We start from the raw sequence: 17,903 nt of genomic DNA, 5'->3' as shown, positions 1-17,903 counted from the left end.
ACTGTCTCGAGTTCACCAATCTTATGATTGATTAGGCAGTGCACCTAGGTTACTGTCAGTTTTGTTCTTGAATCTACACTTTCTTATTGTTGGCATAGGCTGCTGTCAGGGGAGTAAAGCGACACGTGGAATTGTCTCTGCACGATACATCGACTCCGAAGTAATTTCAACAGCGCCGTTCTCTCACATCGCTAAGCCCAACATTAACATGTCCGCAGGCACCTTAGGTGTAATTTGGCTTCGGATTTCGTGTATTAGACCTTTTGTAACGCCTATCCATGCGAATAAGACAGACTAACATCTTACCTTTCGCTGCCAGTGAATCGACCGCCTAAGTGCCAAAAATTAAGGCCATTTTGCAGCCAAGACCGTGCCACACCACTTTGTTTCAAACCCGAATGATCCTCTTACCCTGTTCATTTGTGACCATTCACCCCAACGTGGTAAGAAAGCGCATGACACCCATAAACCCGAGCATAACTAAAACCGACACGCCACATGTGATGTCGAGTGTCGATGGTGAACGTGCTGCGGACACACATCCGGTGATAGCCGTGCCAACTACAAGCCCAGTCTTTTGATATGCCGCGCAAAAGTGAGCAATGATCAAGGCAAAATTGGTAGCTGTCTGAGGTACAAAAGATCTAAAGCAGTAATAAATGCTGGGAGGAATATCGCAACACTTCCTACAACTCATTCATCACATTTCATACTACACCGGAATTTCAAACTTTTTGAGTCAATCATCGTCAGCCCAACCTGAGTAACATACAGCAGCAGACCATGCGTATGCGCTTTTACAACTCGGAACTCGCGCCATGACGTAGCATAGTACCTATAAAATTTGCACCCAACCAAGCGCCCTTTGAATACGGCCTACATCAACGTCGTGTCTTCCAAAACACACGGCACAAACGCACATACACATGCACGCTCATTCACACATGGACTAACAGACAAGCACAGATAACGGAGACAAGGGCACACAAGGAGACACGCAATAGGGGACGGGGAGGGGGTAGACATCGAACCATAGGAGTTAAATATTTAAGAGCTGATAAAATAACGCAACCAGTGCGCTCGATCACTGGTCTTAGAAGAATGAAAGGACAAGGAAAGAGTACACCAATTAAACATTACACATGATTCGAGCGGTGTTGGTGGTCAAGCGAGAAGATGCAGAAATAGGTCGAGGCTACAGCTAGTATAGTACAGACCACGGGCAAAGGGTAAAGCGTGCGCGTGTGGTCTGCCTTAAGTCCCGCGGCTCCCGCCTTGACCAGCGGCCATCCCCTCGTTCTTGGCCGCGTTCACGATTGCAGCAACAACCGAGGGATTACTGAGGATGTTCAGCGTGGCCAAGGCAGTGCTATCGTCACCTTGGTAGCCACCGCCACCCTGGCCGTTTGGTCGTTGTCTAATGTAACCACCACCCTGGTTCTGCAGAAGAAAAAAGGCTGCAACAGATTGGATCTCACAAAGTCACTGGAGGGGGTAACACGAACTTCTTGAACAAGAACTTGGGAGATAATTTCCCCCACATAAACAAACAAGAAGTACCCGCTTGCGCTGGAACTAAAAAGGATCGATTAGATGGACGGTATTGCGACTATCTGCAACAAACGTCCCAATATTGCTAATTTACTTTCAAGAGGAAAAAAGACAATGAAGCTTCCACAAGTCAAGAAGATATGAATGATAAAAAGGTGATTTTTCATAGAACGTTAGATTGCGCAAAGACAGTGAAGGGACCCAGGAGAAAGCCACATAGCTAGTGCACGGCCTCGGCTGAAGTAGGGAAGTACTGAGAAAGAAGAAAGAAAACTAACCTGATGGGCGCGTGTGTACTGCGAGGCAAGGGCAGCAGCGGTGGAGACGGCAGAGGGGCTCATGCCTGGCACCATGGAGGGACCGTTGTAGCGGCTTCGAGGGCTCTGTGGTCCGCTACCCTCGTCCCCATAAGCACCATAGGCTCCAAACGGGTGCTGCCAGCCTGCGAAATGACATATCGGACTCAATTTTTGCTACTACCACGGAAAATTATAGGTCAAAAAACACCACAACCAACTGGTGGAAAATAAATTACAGATCACATACTAAACCTCATTGGTTGAACCAAAACCAATTATTATTGGCGCCTATAGATACAGAGCTTGACGGTTATTAATCTGAGCACAGGTGCAACAGTAAGAGAACGAGTGAATGTTTCAGCCTTATCGTTGACACAAATACATAACCGGAGAAATGCTCTCACGGAGAAAGGATAGCGAAAACAAATCCTGCCGACCCCAGAATAAAAGGCGACAGCACGTTCAACGTAAACAAGGATGGCTCATAAAGATAACCATAGCCCAAATTGCCATCTTTTCCACAACGCAGGTGTAAACAACAGACAAACGCGAGGAGATAATGCTCTCCAGCAAAAGCGTAGTTGGCCGTATGTTAAGGAACAAGCGGCAGTGATGGAACGTCGAACACAGCAATCCACCAATACGATTATCCGTACAAATAAGAATGTGGTGCAGTTACAAGTTAACGGTACGTTGCTGCACCCCGGTTTCGAGTTCCATACAAACCGAACTTCATGACATTGGCTTAGAATTCCGCTCATACCACATACACCACTAGACTCCTGGACCTTACGTACGGATAGACATAGTACCAATAAAAAGATAACTAAGCACTAGACATAATTTGATTTAGTGAAGCAGCACTGTTCCTGCAAATAAAGTGGGTGGAGACTCACTACCCCAGGGAAGGCCTTGAGGCCCGCCATGAGCGGCAGCAGCAGCGGCGGCGTGGTACATGTTGTGCATCATGCCGCCGTGGCCACCGCCACCACTACCCCCACCGCCGTGACCGTGGTGCATGAAGGCAGGCATCTTGGGTACTGCGGAGCCCACTGTTAGCGTCTGGCCATTGATAACCTGATCCTCACCCAGCAGGGAGGCCGCCACACCTGGGTCCTCGAAGGTGATGAAGGCGAACGAGCGAAAGGGACGTGGAACGAAAACGTCGGTGATCTACAAGAAATAATATTCAGCCAATTCTGAGTTGGGGGAGAGAAAGATAACTCAAACATTGGTAAGGTAGGACAATGAGTCCCACAGATACATACATAAAATCACTTCCAATGAAATTCCACCTCGGATGGAAGGCAGGCTAAATGGTTGTTTAACATTTTGATGGGATGAGAAACTTGGATAAATAAACTTACGAACTTTTTTGATGATCAAACCTAAGAAGTATCCCGATAAACCGCAAAGTAACAGGAAAATAATTAGTGCAGCCATGAAGGTAACTATTATTTGACAAGCCCAAAAGTACAAAAAAGCAGAACCGAAAATTGCACTACGAAAAGGAACAGTGGAAGGGAACATTTACCTAAGTGCAGGGGGGAAAACTTAATTACCCACACTTTCCTACCCAATGCAGCCCGCAAAAGCTAATGGACGTAATGTAATTCGCCTATCATGATAAAATTCCCAGAAACGGCGGTTAGTAATTGGGCAGGAGGGACAGTTGAATGGCTTGTAGTAAGTATTAACGGAAGGAAGCTCGCAACGCAATAACACTTACCTGATAACACCAAATAAAATTACAGAAGAAAAAATAGCCGAGGCAGTTCGCCTGAAACTATTCACTAGAGCTAGGCAAGCACCGAACATTCCTAACGCAGTCGGATGAAAAATCTGGAAGTCGTTCAAAAAAAGGCAAATTAATTACACAGAAACGGATTACAGAAATGCAGAGTCTAGAGGGATTTAGCGCATGCAGCTCTAAAATAAAACCAAAAAAGTGCCAAAATTAGAGCGTCATTGATCCAAATTCTACGTATAAATCAAGATGTGAAAACAGGAGTGGCTAGGGAAAGCATGCAACTAGCAAAGTCGCCACATTACGTTGAGTAAAGTACTAACACAATTACCATAAACGAAGGAGCAACATGAACAAGGAACCATCCCTAGAACGCACCCAAATACGATGAAAGACAGAGAAAAGGGAGCCTAAAAGACGCACAGTGAATTGTTTTCGTGAGACAAGAATGACACACAATTGTGCAGCATGCCAGAGAGCGTGCACACCCTCGATCGAAAGCAGGGATCAATGAGAATGGGATTTTGCGGAATTCCAGAAACACACCATACATGAATCCACTCAAATCTCGCAATTTTCACATTATCAGTCGATTATGGGACAGGAGGAAGGGCAACGCAAAATAGGCTCTGAGTCATTGACAACATGCCTATGTAGATGAGTTTCGGCTGAACTAGTATTCAAAATGAAAACAGAATGAATTGTGCACGCTGAATTTTGACAAGGCAGTAAAAACCGTGGCAAAAGAGCATACATGGTAGAACTGATAAAGGCAACTTATGGAGTAAGGCAAACAAAACTGTGCATCAAAAGAAATACACAGATTAAACAATAGAAACTTCATAGTTGAGAAAAGGATGAGATAAGGAGGAACTGTGATATCAGCCAGAAAGTGAAGACAGAACAACACGAGCAATGGCGAAAAAACAATGATAATGTTGGAATAAAAATTTAAACCCCACAGGGTACTGCCGAATCATGTAAGCGTTTGCCACCCACAGACCAGACTGGTAAAGCATTCCACTGGACGATGTCAAAAATGCACGTGTTTGGCAATAAATACTAAAAATGAGAGCCCGAACAGAGAGGATGTCCTTGTTACTGCCGAAGGTAGTCGCCAACAGTTAGCCTTTGGGCTGTGCACAAATTGACTTTCACAAATACATACGAGAAAAAACCACTTTGGAAACTGCACTCAAGACAGCGCCGAGAAAAATGGGCCAATGCGACTAGTTTACCTTGAAATATACTAAGGATGTGCGTGCTTTCAATAGATTCAAGTGAGCGAATAAGCAAATAACACGCATTTGCCCGTGAGGAGCATTAAAGCGAGGATAAGAAACAGGTTCTAACAAGAGTGATGGTGCGAAGTCACACGTAGCCGGTGAAGGGAATGGAGAAATCAAAGGGGGTTCCTCTGTGCAAACACAATAAAAAGTAGAAATATCAAGCGCATCGAATAAATCCGGTTGACTGAAACAAGTGTTACCGAAGTGAGGGAGCGGTACGGAACACAAGTCAAAACAGTGCCAACCAGGCGATTCAAGAGGTTCCAACACACATTCCACTCAAAAGTCACCGGGAATAAAACAAAAATTTGATAGGTTAAGCATCGAAAAAGGATGAAAAAGGTGATTCAGGAAGAGACGACAATACAACAAATAAGTAGACATAAACATATCAGGCCTCGTTCGTCACTAACGCTCGCAGTTTTGCGGGTTGGGCATCCACGATAAAATGTACTCATACGCATGGGTTAAAGTGCCGTTTGGTTCTTCCCATAATCGACAGCGAAAAGTTGTCTCAACGATTGAAAACCCAATCAAATTTTTACTGTTTTGGTACAAACGACGAAAACTTGCATACACCAGAGAGACCATTCAGCACATGCCACGACACCAAAAATAGGGAATCAGCCTTCCATAAACATATGGGACACCGTTTGCTGCATACGAACAGATGGTGGATTTTGATGCAAGCGCAGCGCTTGAAATAAGCGTCGACATTAAAGGAGAGATTAAAAATTAGTTCTAAAAAAACAATTAGGACTAAATGGATTAAAATGGCTGACCGAAGGGACATTGGCAAACACTTGAAGTAAAATGACTGCACAAGAGCGAAAAAAATTACTCATTTGAAAATGAGCAAAGCGCTAATACTAGTGATGATGTTTCCCAGAACAGGGAAATCTCTAGGCCGCTTCATGAAGTTAGTCTAGGAATCAACCGTCTGATTATAGGCAGTAGAGAATTGGCAAAGTATCCCAATAGTGACAACGCCATTTCAAAACATAAAGGGGCCGAGGAAGACTTACATGACCAAACTGCGAGAAGTGGTCACGTAGCATGTCCGCAGTGATGTCCTCAGTGAGTTGTCCAATGTGGAGCTTGCGATTGACCTCTTGACGATCGCCCTCGGTCTACAATTTGAGAAGCAGGCACTCTCGCACTCATCAGCACTCAACATCACCACGCGCCGTCATATCAACGAACGAAACCATGCACAAAGGAAGGGGATGAAAGGATAGAAGTAGGAAAGAAGGGAGAAAGAGGGGTAGGAAGAGGGACATGCCATCATTTCTCTTAAAGAAACAGAATCATCATCAACAACAGTGTCACAGCGCAGCAATGGCAGCATACCAAGAAACGCACACCCAGCAAGCCGAAAGAAAAGCAAATGTTAGTCTCTTCGACTTTACTTGCGGATGCATATTATAAGGTTGCACAAGTATTTTGTCGCTCGTAATTTAATAAGTACGGTCTAGAATAGTGAATGAACATTTTTTGCGAGTGCAAATGCGGCTACTCTGTAAATTTGTGCATAAAATTGAAAATAAGCCATAGCAATAACCGGCTGAGAGACGGATAGACAATAAGTAGGCTTTTTGAGAATACTTTACTGGCAACAGCAAAATATTAGCACGGGCTTTTCAATTGAATAATTCATACCTGTACTTGGCCTGCCAGCTCAAAACAAGTATGTACTGATGAACAAGCACTCAAAAAGCAGCTAAACATTGACCTCTCCTCGGCTTGGGAGCTGTTCAGTGAAAACCTTGATAACGTAAACTTGTACTTCTGCCCTAAGTTGGTGGTACCACATACGCAACAAACTAAAAGCCCAGTTGATTGTTTATCCGTCAATCTATACACTAAACATGGACACACCCGAAAGCTATCGACGGAAGGACAAACTATTGATAACAGTGAGTAATGATGCCTGATCAGCCTAGCCATAAATACTTCACCTATACTGGCGGATTAAAATTCCATTAAACTGATTCATCGAAACTCAAATAAATGCGGTGGGAGATCATGTCAATGTGAAACTAGCTTTGGTGAAGAAAAAAGCATCCAAATCATGTAATAGTTTGAACTGGACATATATAAATGGCCACTGGCGTTATTATAACAAGCTAGCAAAACGAATTTTTCACAAACTGTAAATGAAGTAAACCCGTTGTATCATACTGTGGTCGCCGAAGAGTGTTAAAAATTTTTTTCCAATAATCATAAACCTTCCAAACCAAAATAAGCCGGTGAACTCAATGATTAGTCGATTCCAACTAGCTAACGTGACATTTCTTAAAGCCACGTGTACACATAGTCGCTGCCAAACACAAAGGTGAAAAGAAGGCGACACATGGACCAGAATAACAAATAAACTAGGAAGCAACTTTAATAGTGACATTCCCTGAAAGAGAATCACCCACCTTTGAAATGGGGATGCGAACATCGCACCATCTGGAATCGATGAAGTGACGCTCTGCCAGGCACATAACCTGGGCGTCATAATCTCGAAAACGAATGAAACCGTAACCACGACTCTGATTGGTATTCGGGTCACGTTTAACCTGAAAGACAAAGCAGAACTTCGAACTGCGCGCAATCCACCTGGTTAACGTCCCTTGACTAAAGACAGTCCCAACTAGCCAACTTTGATGTCAGGCGAATGCTCGATCTGAAATGATGCATATCTTACCTTCATGGCCGCGAACTCAGTGTGCACATGACACTTGCACAAGCAGCATTCAGAACATGAACTTATAAGGTGAATGCGGGGATGAAAATAAGGACGCTTTCGAGATGCTGACTAACAAACATGTAAAACATGATGCAATTTACGGCATGAATCGAAAACCTAGCTGAGTGAATACAAATGCTCGACAACTTTTGGACACAAATAGGTTGGGCTTAATTTAGCTCCGTCAATTATCTATGCCAAGAATTTACGAGTGAGCCGCCATTTTGCTTCCCGAAACTGCTGCGAACTGCAGCATATGTGCGCTTAAAACAGCGCATTTTACTTCATACTTGCATAATTTACATGAACATGACGATAGTCCTAACAAAAAGATCAAGCTCAGCAATAAAGTGACCTTTCTATACAGTGGGAGAGAGCCCAACCAGAAAGAATAAAAGTAATTTGTACACCTTGCAAAAACCCACCGTTCGATCAAAAATTAAATTTATGATAATGCCTACCCAAAGAGGGAAAAATAGTTATCGACGCATAAACAATAACCATTCCAGATACGGATGATTAACTTTCCAAAAAGTGACAACTACGGGATCCACAAAACTTTAAAGAACATTTAACTGTCCAAGAGAAACGTAGTAATGCTGTTACCTTCTACGGCTCATGATAAGGATTCTCAAACATTGTAAAATTGAAAATTTCATGATTCTCACATGAACGGGAGCATTTACTTACTCGACACGATAGAAAGTGGAGAAGCAGTATTTTACAAAGAATCTGTGAACGAGAGTTGATATCCGCTTTAAAATGCTGAGAACTTACTTGGGCCATTACGACGTCTCCAAAACGAGAAAAATAATTTTTGAGGGCTGTTTCCTCCACCCGCCAGGGCAGATTCAGAACAATGAGGTCCGTACATCTTTTTCCGTCAAGTCTTTTAGTTTTGGCAAAATTCCCAGCTTCTTCATCGTCAACCTTCCTCTTGGCTAAAATTACCAGGTTTCAAAATCAATGAGCGTATTTCGAGAAAAAAACGAGTACTCATTTTCCAAATTATAATCATTTTAACAAGAAAACATATTCTTATGGAAATAAATGCACCTTATAAAACCAGATAATTCAGGAAGTATAAATAATGATTTCAAGAAGTTGCATACTCACAACAAAACAATAGTCAGAACCCACCATAGGAAACAACAATTTTATATACTCTATTTTGCCATCCGTCTGGAGGTGGATATATGCGGCCATCGGAGTACCTCACACCTCGCATACAACCGGATTCGGAGGCATACTTAAGGCCGGTGGCTCGTGGGAATTGGGCTGCAAGAGTACTAAGCAGTAGTGTTTTGTCATCCTCCAGTGGTATCTCAACTGGTGCGCCATCGTCTTCGCAAACTTGAACGTAGGACACCTCAGGAGAAATCATTATCTTATCGCATGAACAACACCGTCCTATTTGGCGCGCAACAGGCCTGAACCCGACAAGGCTCCAAACCAACACAGCTTTATAACAAAGAGACATGCAAAACAAATCAAATTATCTGGCATGTGCAGTTACGGTTAAGACACATAAAACGTCCACGTTTTTTTTAAAAAATGCGTTTATCAGTTGTTGTTAGCAATTTATCCGACTTAAAGCGGGTGTGTGGATACATTAGAAATAAAGCACGCAGGATATGAAAGGTATCTTGATTTCCGTAGTTGCCAACATGAACACCTCTTACCTGTATACATCGCTAACAGTTCTTTGGTATTGCGTGTAACCTCTCGCACATTCATTAATTAGTTAGTGAGTTCTGCATTAGCAACCACACTTATCCCTTGGGTCGTAATACGATACTTGAAATCCAAATAATGGTTGACTAATAACGCATAAAATAGCGAAAAGTTATGGATGTGAGCTGAAAGCCGTGCCAACAAGATAATGCTATCTCGGTTATTTGCTACTCGGCTGAATTGCGAAGGTCTTTGGGTCTGCGCTGGTTATGCAGCGGTGTGGCCTTCAGTACGCTAGTGGTATACGTCCTGCACATCATTTCGGCTTGTTACGACTTCAGAAACCCTCAGGAAGCTACAATTTGGCCTGTGAACAATGAAGGACTCATGTGGCTTGGTGCAGCTATGAACAAATTAAGCTTCATGCGGTATTACACTTGGTGCTGCAACAGATAGTAGCACAAATGATTTTGGTTCATGAACTGATGCGGAAACTATACTGAATGCCTTATTTGTGCAGTTTGGTCATGGCATAAAATTTAAATCACCAGTCCGGATAAGTTTTCTTAAAGTCTGCTAGTTTATCTTAACGAGGAGTCGGATTTACAAAATTACATTCACAACTAATGTATGAAATAATCTAACTCGTATGTTGATAATTCATTTAGCGCATTCATCGTATACCCTTTTCATGAACGCTGAATCGAAGTCTGTTATACTTATATGAAATATGAAAAGCACATTTTTTCCTTTTAATTCTAGATAAATTGCAAGAAATTATATGCGTTCATGTAGAGTTACTAATTAAGGAAACGGAAGATAAGTAATAAACATATGACCAGTTGGAGCAGTTTGGGCTTATCCGGCACTTCCGACAACTATCTGCGTGTGAGTTGAAGTAATATATGTGCAAAATATTTTGGCAAAAAGGGATTATATGCCACTTGATCAAACGAATCAATGAATTTACGCGGAGAAGTTAATACAGTTTTGGTAGTGGATCAGCCCCTTCGCATAGTGAGGGCGACTTCCTACCTCATCCCGCCATCAGTCTCGATTACACAGTGAAGTGCAAGTTGCGATTTGGGCAAAGCGAGCTCTTCTAAGGATAATTTCTAGACTTTGATTTCATGTTTTAGAGATTATTAAAACTAATGACAGTAAGTCGATTGTGATCGAGATCAGAAAACTGCACAGATAGCAGTGGTGGGTGGCATGCGTGTTGGCGCGCATGTCGTTAATCAAGAAGGCTGGCAACAGCGGTAGTGCCTGGTTGAACCAGCGTGTAGTGATGAAGCATCTTGTGAACAACGATATAAAATTGGCGGACATCCAATAGAAGCTTTGCAAAGACAGCAGTATACCCGTAGATGAGGATCTGGCTTTGGCGATTCTGAGCCTACAGCTGACAACAGTCATTTCTGTGTGCGTTATGTGCGTTAAATGTCTGATTAAGAGCGCCTATTCGACACGACCCACTATTAAACTTGACAGGTGAGAAATCTAGCTACGAGAGATGTGAACACAATCTCTTACGAGCATTTGTAAATTTGAAAAGCTGGCGCACGCTGGGCGTCCAAATACGGTTTAGTAGCACTAAAATATCCTTCCATGCCGAAGCTGCTTTGTAAGTACTAGTTGTTTGTTAAGATAAGCGCATAAATGCGTCTAATGGCCGTAGCACAAATTAATGTAGTTTTCTCTTGTTCAAACGCGTCTATTTCTTCCCCAAACTTAAAAGTCCTGTTTTTGATCTAAGCTGCCCTCATACAAATAATTACAATGTTTATGCTCAGAATTTTTCAAGTCTACGTGCCCAGACAATCAAGTTTTCAGGATGTTTTCTGTCACTCTATAGTGAAAATAGGTTGTTTACGGCAGTATCCGGGCCGATTTAGTTGAGTTGTCGATGTTTAAGGACTCCTAAGTGCAATTTGAGTTTTTCACCCTCACCACTGTAATGTAGCGCCACCAACTCGAGTCTTGTCACCATGACAATGAGTATACAGATCCACGCTGACGACTTTGTAATGTTCCTTGGGGAGAAACAAGTGCCAACTCCCTGCGCCGGACAATCAGTGATGTCACATCGACCCGCATATACTGTGGATAGGCGGCACCCTTTGGCTTCATTCAACCCCAGTCACTAGAGTGCTTAAAACACTGCCACACAGTTATGAGCACAAGCTGTTAGACGTATATTTGATACGTTACAAATAAATAAAAGCACAAGTAACTTGCGATTGAAAATTCCATGAATGAAGCTAACATTGAACACTTAGGTGTGTTTGTTTCACATTGAAGTAAAGAGCAATGGGAAGAGCGCTTTGCTTAGGGGTACCGAAATTTGCGCGACAACAGGGCGAGTAATTGCGAAGGACAGACTTGTTGGGGGCTCGATCTCTAAAACGCATATGAGCAAGACCACTGGCAGACCGACTGCTAAAGGTTAGTTGTCTGCAAGGAAGATCATGACCCACATTAGATAAGCTTTCCCAGCCAATCACAATTGGTGACAAAGTTCCTATTTTTCTGCCAAAGTGGAAAGAGATTGTAATTTTTTATTAATTTTGCAGAACCTGCTTACTGTTACACATAGCATTTCTACCTACAAGCCCACGAGCAGGTACCTAGAATGAACGAATCCGGAGGCACTTCAGACGAATCCATCGTAAGACTTAAGACTAATAAGATTAGTTCTCCCCCAAAGGAAGAAGTGCCTATGCAGTGACCGATTCACAAAAAAATCTTGCTTTTACACGCTAGTGCTAGTCCATAAAAGCCGAATTATCGATATGGTTGGTTTATAGTCAACTTGCAGCACTCACTGCGGTAAGGAGCTCTGTGCTGTGTCCGATTGCTTGAGCCTACTATTCACTACGATTTCCAGTGCCTCGTGAGCAGTCTGCCCTCACCACACTCAGCATATTGGAGGATAATCCACTTCCTCTGGTGTATCGCGTCTGCAGTTGAAAAGATAACACTACCGAAAGTTGAAAGTATGCAAATATTTACATTCCATTTCCATTCCGAATCGATGGATTGAATTATTTCCTCGCATCTACCCACCTACCCACCAATCTACCACGTCACATCATCAACCCATCAATTTTGTTGTACTTAAAAAGATGCCACTGATATGTTTGCCCCATTTAAGGCAGCACTACCAAATCCGAATGTTGACACACCTTTAACTTGTCGACATTTACTGCAGGGGCCCCTAATTACCCACCGGCAAAGAGTAACTGGATCGTGATGGTAATACTAGCGATACTTGATTTCGTATGGACCGCAGAAGCGCAACCGACAGCTCAAATTACGCACGAGGAGTGTCATTTCAAACAGTGGCAGCAGAAGTTTGAAGTCCTCTGCGTGGTTGCTAAGGCCTAAAAGCAAAACAGCATTTCCGCTGAGGTTCTTGATCTCCCATTTTTAACCATGCTTACGGTACGAGGAATCTTGAATGTTTTGCTCTTTTGAAATTCTGAATAAAGACGGTAGGTAAACATTCTCTTTAGGAAATATGAAACATAATTTTAGGGGTAGGAATACTATTTAGAATCATTTGAAGATTCATCAAACAACTGCGGTACAGTTGATAATGTCATCCCTGCATCTAGTGTCCACAACTCCGACGTTGGCAGTAGATGAAGTGCAACCGAGTGGAAAGTTGACGATGGCCTACCGATGTCCACCCATTGCCACGGCTCACAAGTAAATGATGCAATGCTGGTCATACGCTGTTCACCAAAACCTCGAACTTGAATCACGTGAATTGTTTGCGACGCCATTAACAATTGCCACTGTCATGAGCTGGCAGATGCTACTACTCATTGTCAGAAACAACCCATCGGAAAATAACTGATAAACTCATCCACTAAATCAGTACTGAGAAATTTTAGCTTTAGCTATATTAATTCTTTTCAAAAATCCATTAATAATAGAGGAAATGAATATTTAGCCACTTGGCGCCCGGGCATTTCAACTGTGATGTAGATGAATGTCCAGAAAATATGTTGTTTATTGAAGAAGAGGATATGATTTTAATGAAAATATTAAGCTATACAGAATCTTACATTTTGACACAGACAGAAAAAAATCTGGAGATTATGACAGTCTACAATAGCAAGGACACTGAAGAAAGACCAATGAAAATCACTTTGCACTCCCACGGCACCAATACAGGCTATAAGTTCATTTCTCCAAGAATGTACTGCCATATTAGCCACAGAAGTGTGGCTTAATTACACGACTGAGGTAAGACCCAACCTGTCTTGGGTAACTTTTCAAAAGGGCCGAGTAAGATGAAAACATTGTTAACTAGTTAACCCCTTGATCGTTGACCTAATGTGGGATACATAAAAGTACAGAAGAATGGCCCTGTTTTCATCTACGCATTTTAGGTGACTTCTGCTTTGTTGAAAATGCACATTTGGCGATTAGTAGAGACTGCTTTTCTTCGATAATTCCCATAGAGTCGATTTGGATGTAAAACTAGAAAAATTAACACTTCAACTGTCAGTACACTTGTTGGCGAGCCGTAGTTCATTTCAGAAGCGGCACTTTCCAATGCCCCTAACAGAGGTGCATTGACTGAAATGGGCTAGGATTGAAGTATATTTATCTTCCACTGCAAACGAGTGTTAGTTTTTGCAAGTATAAAGTTTAGAGGTTACACCTTTCCATGTCCACTTGCGAAGGAGGATCCGCATTCTTCTGTAGCAGCATCTGATAAATTCATTGTAAGTGAGCAGTGAGCAACGGCTCAGGCGTAAAGGTAATCTGAAGCTCAGCATTTTGCAGAGCTTTTTTATTTTATCTTGAAACATCATCAGCATTCCTAGGTGTCACTCCAAAGCAATTTAGTTAGTAACTTAAGGTAGAATCTGTTTTACTAAATCATGCAAGAGAGTATAATAGGAAGGCGATTTTGATTGAGAGGTAGATTTTTAACTTCATCACCTTTGGGATTTTCGCGTTTGGTACAGATGGTAACAAATAAGAATCTGGAAGCGGCTAAGACCATAGGGATAGACATCATTTCAACATTCAAGCACGAAGCCTTAATTCTACCTCCAGTCCTTCTCACCTCATCCCCTAAATCGGGTTTTAATGTTTAGATTGCATTCCATTAATACCGGAGTCAGCATGAATGAACTCATTTTTAATGGGACTAACACCCCGAAATAGGTGAATTTGTGCATGCACAAATGAGGGAAAGACTTATTTCATTTTCTTATTTAAACTACAAATCACTATGGGGGAAATCCAAATATTTGCTCTACTGAAAAAAGAGATGGCGTTAGGTCAGTAATGAGGACTTCCTTAAAGAAGTAAACATTACAATCATTTAAAAGTATGCATTTTGTATAAAAAGCATTTTTAATAATGTTTACTAGATTTCGCCGAAGATGAAGTACGTTGAAACATTGCATCTTCTGTAACAAATAATGAAAACTCCAAAAAAAGCTATCCATCGGTGATAGGGGTGAATAGTGTGGCGCCCCTGAGACTTCACTGCAGACAAAATGGGGCATAGTACTGGAGCAGAATATGTATTGCCGAGGTACAAAGGGGCTCGGGGCTACTGAAATAGCCAAGAGGCTAGGCGACCGGTAAGGTTACAATGGTGCTGTCCTAAGTGTTCTATTACCAAAACCGAGAGTTAACTAAACAATTAAGGCATAACAATTAGAAAATTTGATTTACACAAGAAACGAAATGGTGAATTTTTTCTGCTACTGCAAGTTCTCTGTAACTTTAGGGGTTCGTTTTATAACTTTTCTCAAAATAATTACCATCAATACGTTCCAATAGGAATGAGATGTTTCGTATGCTGAAAATTCTGGAAAATAAATAGAAATTATCGTGTAATTCGCCCTGAGTTTGAGTAGCAGGGCAGATAATTGTCTTTTATTATGAATACAAATTATAGCAAATTTTGTCTGCTTCCGTACCCCAAAAAAAGCCGTTCAGAACATGAATTTGAGTGGCGCAAATACAGTCGCCAATATTTCACCTCTCCAATTAAGAATGCGAATGGTTAACTTACTATGCTAAGTGGAAGCGACTCTATGAACTTTTTGTGGAGTTTACAGAGAGCCGGCGCTAATGCGCACAGATGGTAGGCTGAGACAGCCCGAGGGAGGGTGGAAAGCCTTTGGTAGAATATACCGCGACGGGATGTATTAAGATTAATTTGCCTTTGGCTTTTGGCAATTATAAATGTCCGTACAAGTACTTGTATTTAATGCTTTTGTTAATTTATGGTAGCTCAACCAAAAAAGCCTAACACTTGCAAAGTCAATCAAGATTAGACAAATTCATATTTTTTTCTAGACAATTTCCCATGTTAGCGCGAGGATTGAATAAGCATGTTCTGCATTTCAGCAACATGCTACAAAAATTTGCTTCCACATGGAGTAGAAAGCACTCACTGATTTCTCGAAAACCAAGCTCATTTTCTATAATTAACCGGTGGGTCATTTGAAGGAACTTGCAGTGCATGGGAAAGGACCTTGATGAATGGCCTGATAAATGCGTTGATAAGAGCTTTAACATGCCGCGAGGCCAGTCAGAGCTACACAATCAGTAGTACCAATAAATGATATCTCAAATACGGGTATGGTAGTGCAATCATCCATCTGATTGCCAGCGAATGAGAAAATGATGATAATAACGAATGAACTAATATGCAGAGTGAAATCAAGGCAGACAAATATAGCCGTCTCTGTAAAGTGTGAACGAAGTCATACAACTCCCGAGAGCAGTTTTTATCTCTGCAATTTATGGATTATCCAAACGAATCGCATAATTTTACGAGAAACACCTGGGAAGTTTGCGAAGTCATTTCCAGGGAGAAGAGTGGTTTTGAATCTTAACAGAGCAGAAAATTTTATACAATTGAATATTTCATTCAAGTAAGTGCAATTGTGCTGCATAAATCCCTTCCTTGGAGCGTTCTTTTCAGCGCTTCCCCTGGTCACCCTCCATCTTTGACTATCAGGTGGTAGTTGGGTGAATTGCAAAACCCGCGAGATGGGAAGGGAAATTATTCGTCTGTTTTCAATCAGCACAAGAAGCCTTTCAATTTTAACAATACCTACAATTATGATTTGTCTTGCAAAGATTAAACTGTTTCGTTTTGCTTAGAGCTGATAAAATGTTACGCAGCGAGTAAATTTAAGTTCCAATTAGGTTTTGTAGCTACCTTTTCTTGGAATTCTTACCTTTTATTCATTCCTTCTTTTCACTTCGATCCCATTTTAATGCTCTCTACCTACTTGTATGGGTTACTTTTCTCTGTACTAATAAGCAACCAAATTAATACCTGGTATCGTGCTGCCTTTTGTTTTGTAAATCTTTTCCACACACGGGTCTAGTTCAACGTCATGAAGAGGCAAATTACGCAATAATATCTGTTTGGTTCTGAGCACATTTGTAACCAAACAATTAGCAGCCACTTTTCAAAATGATCAAAAGGTGCTTTATTGTGGAGTAAATATTATCCCAACCAAATGTTAAAAGCAAAGACAGTGAGGTAATGGCTCACAAAGAAGTGCTTCCCAAGCGGACATTTTTGAAACTCGTACCAGTAGGAAGGTAACTCAACAGAGAATAATGAAAACAGGGGCCTTATCGGAGTTTCGCCTTCTACTTTGGTGTGCTCCGAGGGAGTGTATCATCAGAACGCTGTGGAGTTTGAAACCTTAAAAGTTCATTCTTAAAAACGATAGTGAGAAACCGGATACCACAACTGTTCCATTTGAAATATGCGTTCTAGCATCTCTCGTCATGTTCAATGGATTCTGATATTCCCTTTACGGTATTTGCTAGAAGCTACAGTTTTTTTTGTCAAGAGACCACGGCTTCAAGATCACAAAAATACATGCTGCATCGTGATCCTCTTGTATCCTGAGTGGTGTGCCTAGATGCATGGAGCTAGTAAATTTGATAACAAAATCGAAAAAAGTGGAGAAACAATTACAGTAATTTTGTTCTAATTAGTAGTGAGTATTTGTCACTCATCGCCGCCTCAAATTCCCATCTGGTCGCTTTGTACTGACGTCCTCTCATTTCATACATCCAATGATGTGACGATAAAGGGCAAATTTTTAATTAAAGGCTACAAAGTTGAATTTCCTTCACTCGATTTCTTCAGAATAGATAAAATGCCGCTGGTTTATGTAACCTTTGCTGTTAGGATCGGTGCAGCATTACAACAAAATCCGTGCTACTTCCCTGACATCACAGCTATCCAACCTGACAGCTAACACATTTTTATTCGTTGGCGCGTCACTGATGGTGCAATGAATAAACATTTTTTGGGTTTATACAACATATTTACCAAATAGTGCTGTGTGGCTATACTAGTATTAGCATTAGCAAATTAGTAACCCTTGCTTATAACCACAAGGACAGGATGCAAAGTCTAATTGGGGAACCACTTTTGTTCAATTTTTGTTGTTCCCATGATACAGATTTTACGGGCAAATGTAAAATTACAAACAAACGGGTAGTAAATCCTGCAGGGAAGAAGTAGTAACATCCATTTTAGAGAGAGAGCGCCGTCTCTCGACTCAAGAACGGAAGCCATGGGAGTGGTATGA

At 41.7% G+C, this 17,903-nt stretch overlaps 2 protein-coding genes across 2 annotated transcripts; one reads left to right on the top strand and one right to left on the bottom strand. All coding sequences in view use genetic code 11, as the record gives it.

Annotated features, from left to right (window-relative positions):
• Positions 1 to 1,254: 1,254 nt before the first annotated feature.
• Positions 1,255 to 9,004, bottom strand: EGR_01051 (TAR DNA-binding protein; the record flags this gene model as incomplete). The annotated part of the gene is made up of 7 exons (XM_024490300.1): positions 1,255 to 1,440; positions 1,830 to 1,993; positions 2,747 to 3,023; positions 5,912 to 6,016; positions 7,310 to 7,450; positions 8,398 to 8,561; positions 8,851 to 9,004. 7 exons carry the CDS (start codon positions 9,002 to 9,004, stop codon positions 1,255 to 1,257), a joined length of 1,191 nt encoding a protein of 396 aa, XP_024355119.1.
• Positions 9,005 to 12,895: 3,891 nt separating this feature from the next.
• Positions 12,896 to 17,903, top strand: EGR_01050 (hypothetical protein; the record flags this gene model as incomplete). The annotated part of the gene is made up of 2 exons (XM_024490299.1): positions 12,896 to 13,008; positions 17,852 to 17,903. The coding sequence occupies 2 exons, from the start codon at positions 12,896 to 12,898 to the stop codon at positions 17,901 to 17,903; spliced, it is 165 nt and encodes a 54-aa protein (XP_024355118.1).

Source organism: Echinococcus granulosus (assembly GCF_000524195.1).
Source record: "Echinococcus granulosus chromosome Unknown EG_S00004, whole genome shotgun sequence".
Classification (NCBI taxonomy): Eukaryota; Metazoa; Platyhelminthes; class Cestoda; order Cyclophyllidea; family Taeniidae; genus Echinococcus; species Echinococcus granulosus.
The sequence above is the reverse complement of the archived record's forward strand: the minus strand, read 5'-3'. Positions and strand labels throughout refer to the sequence as shown.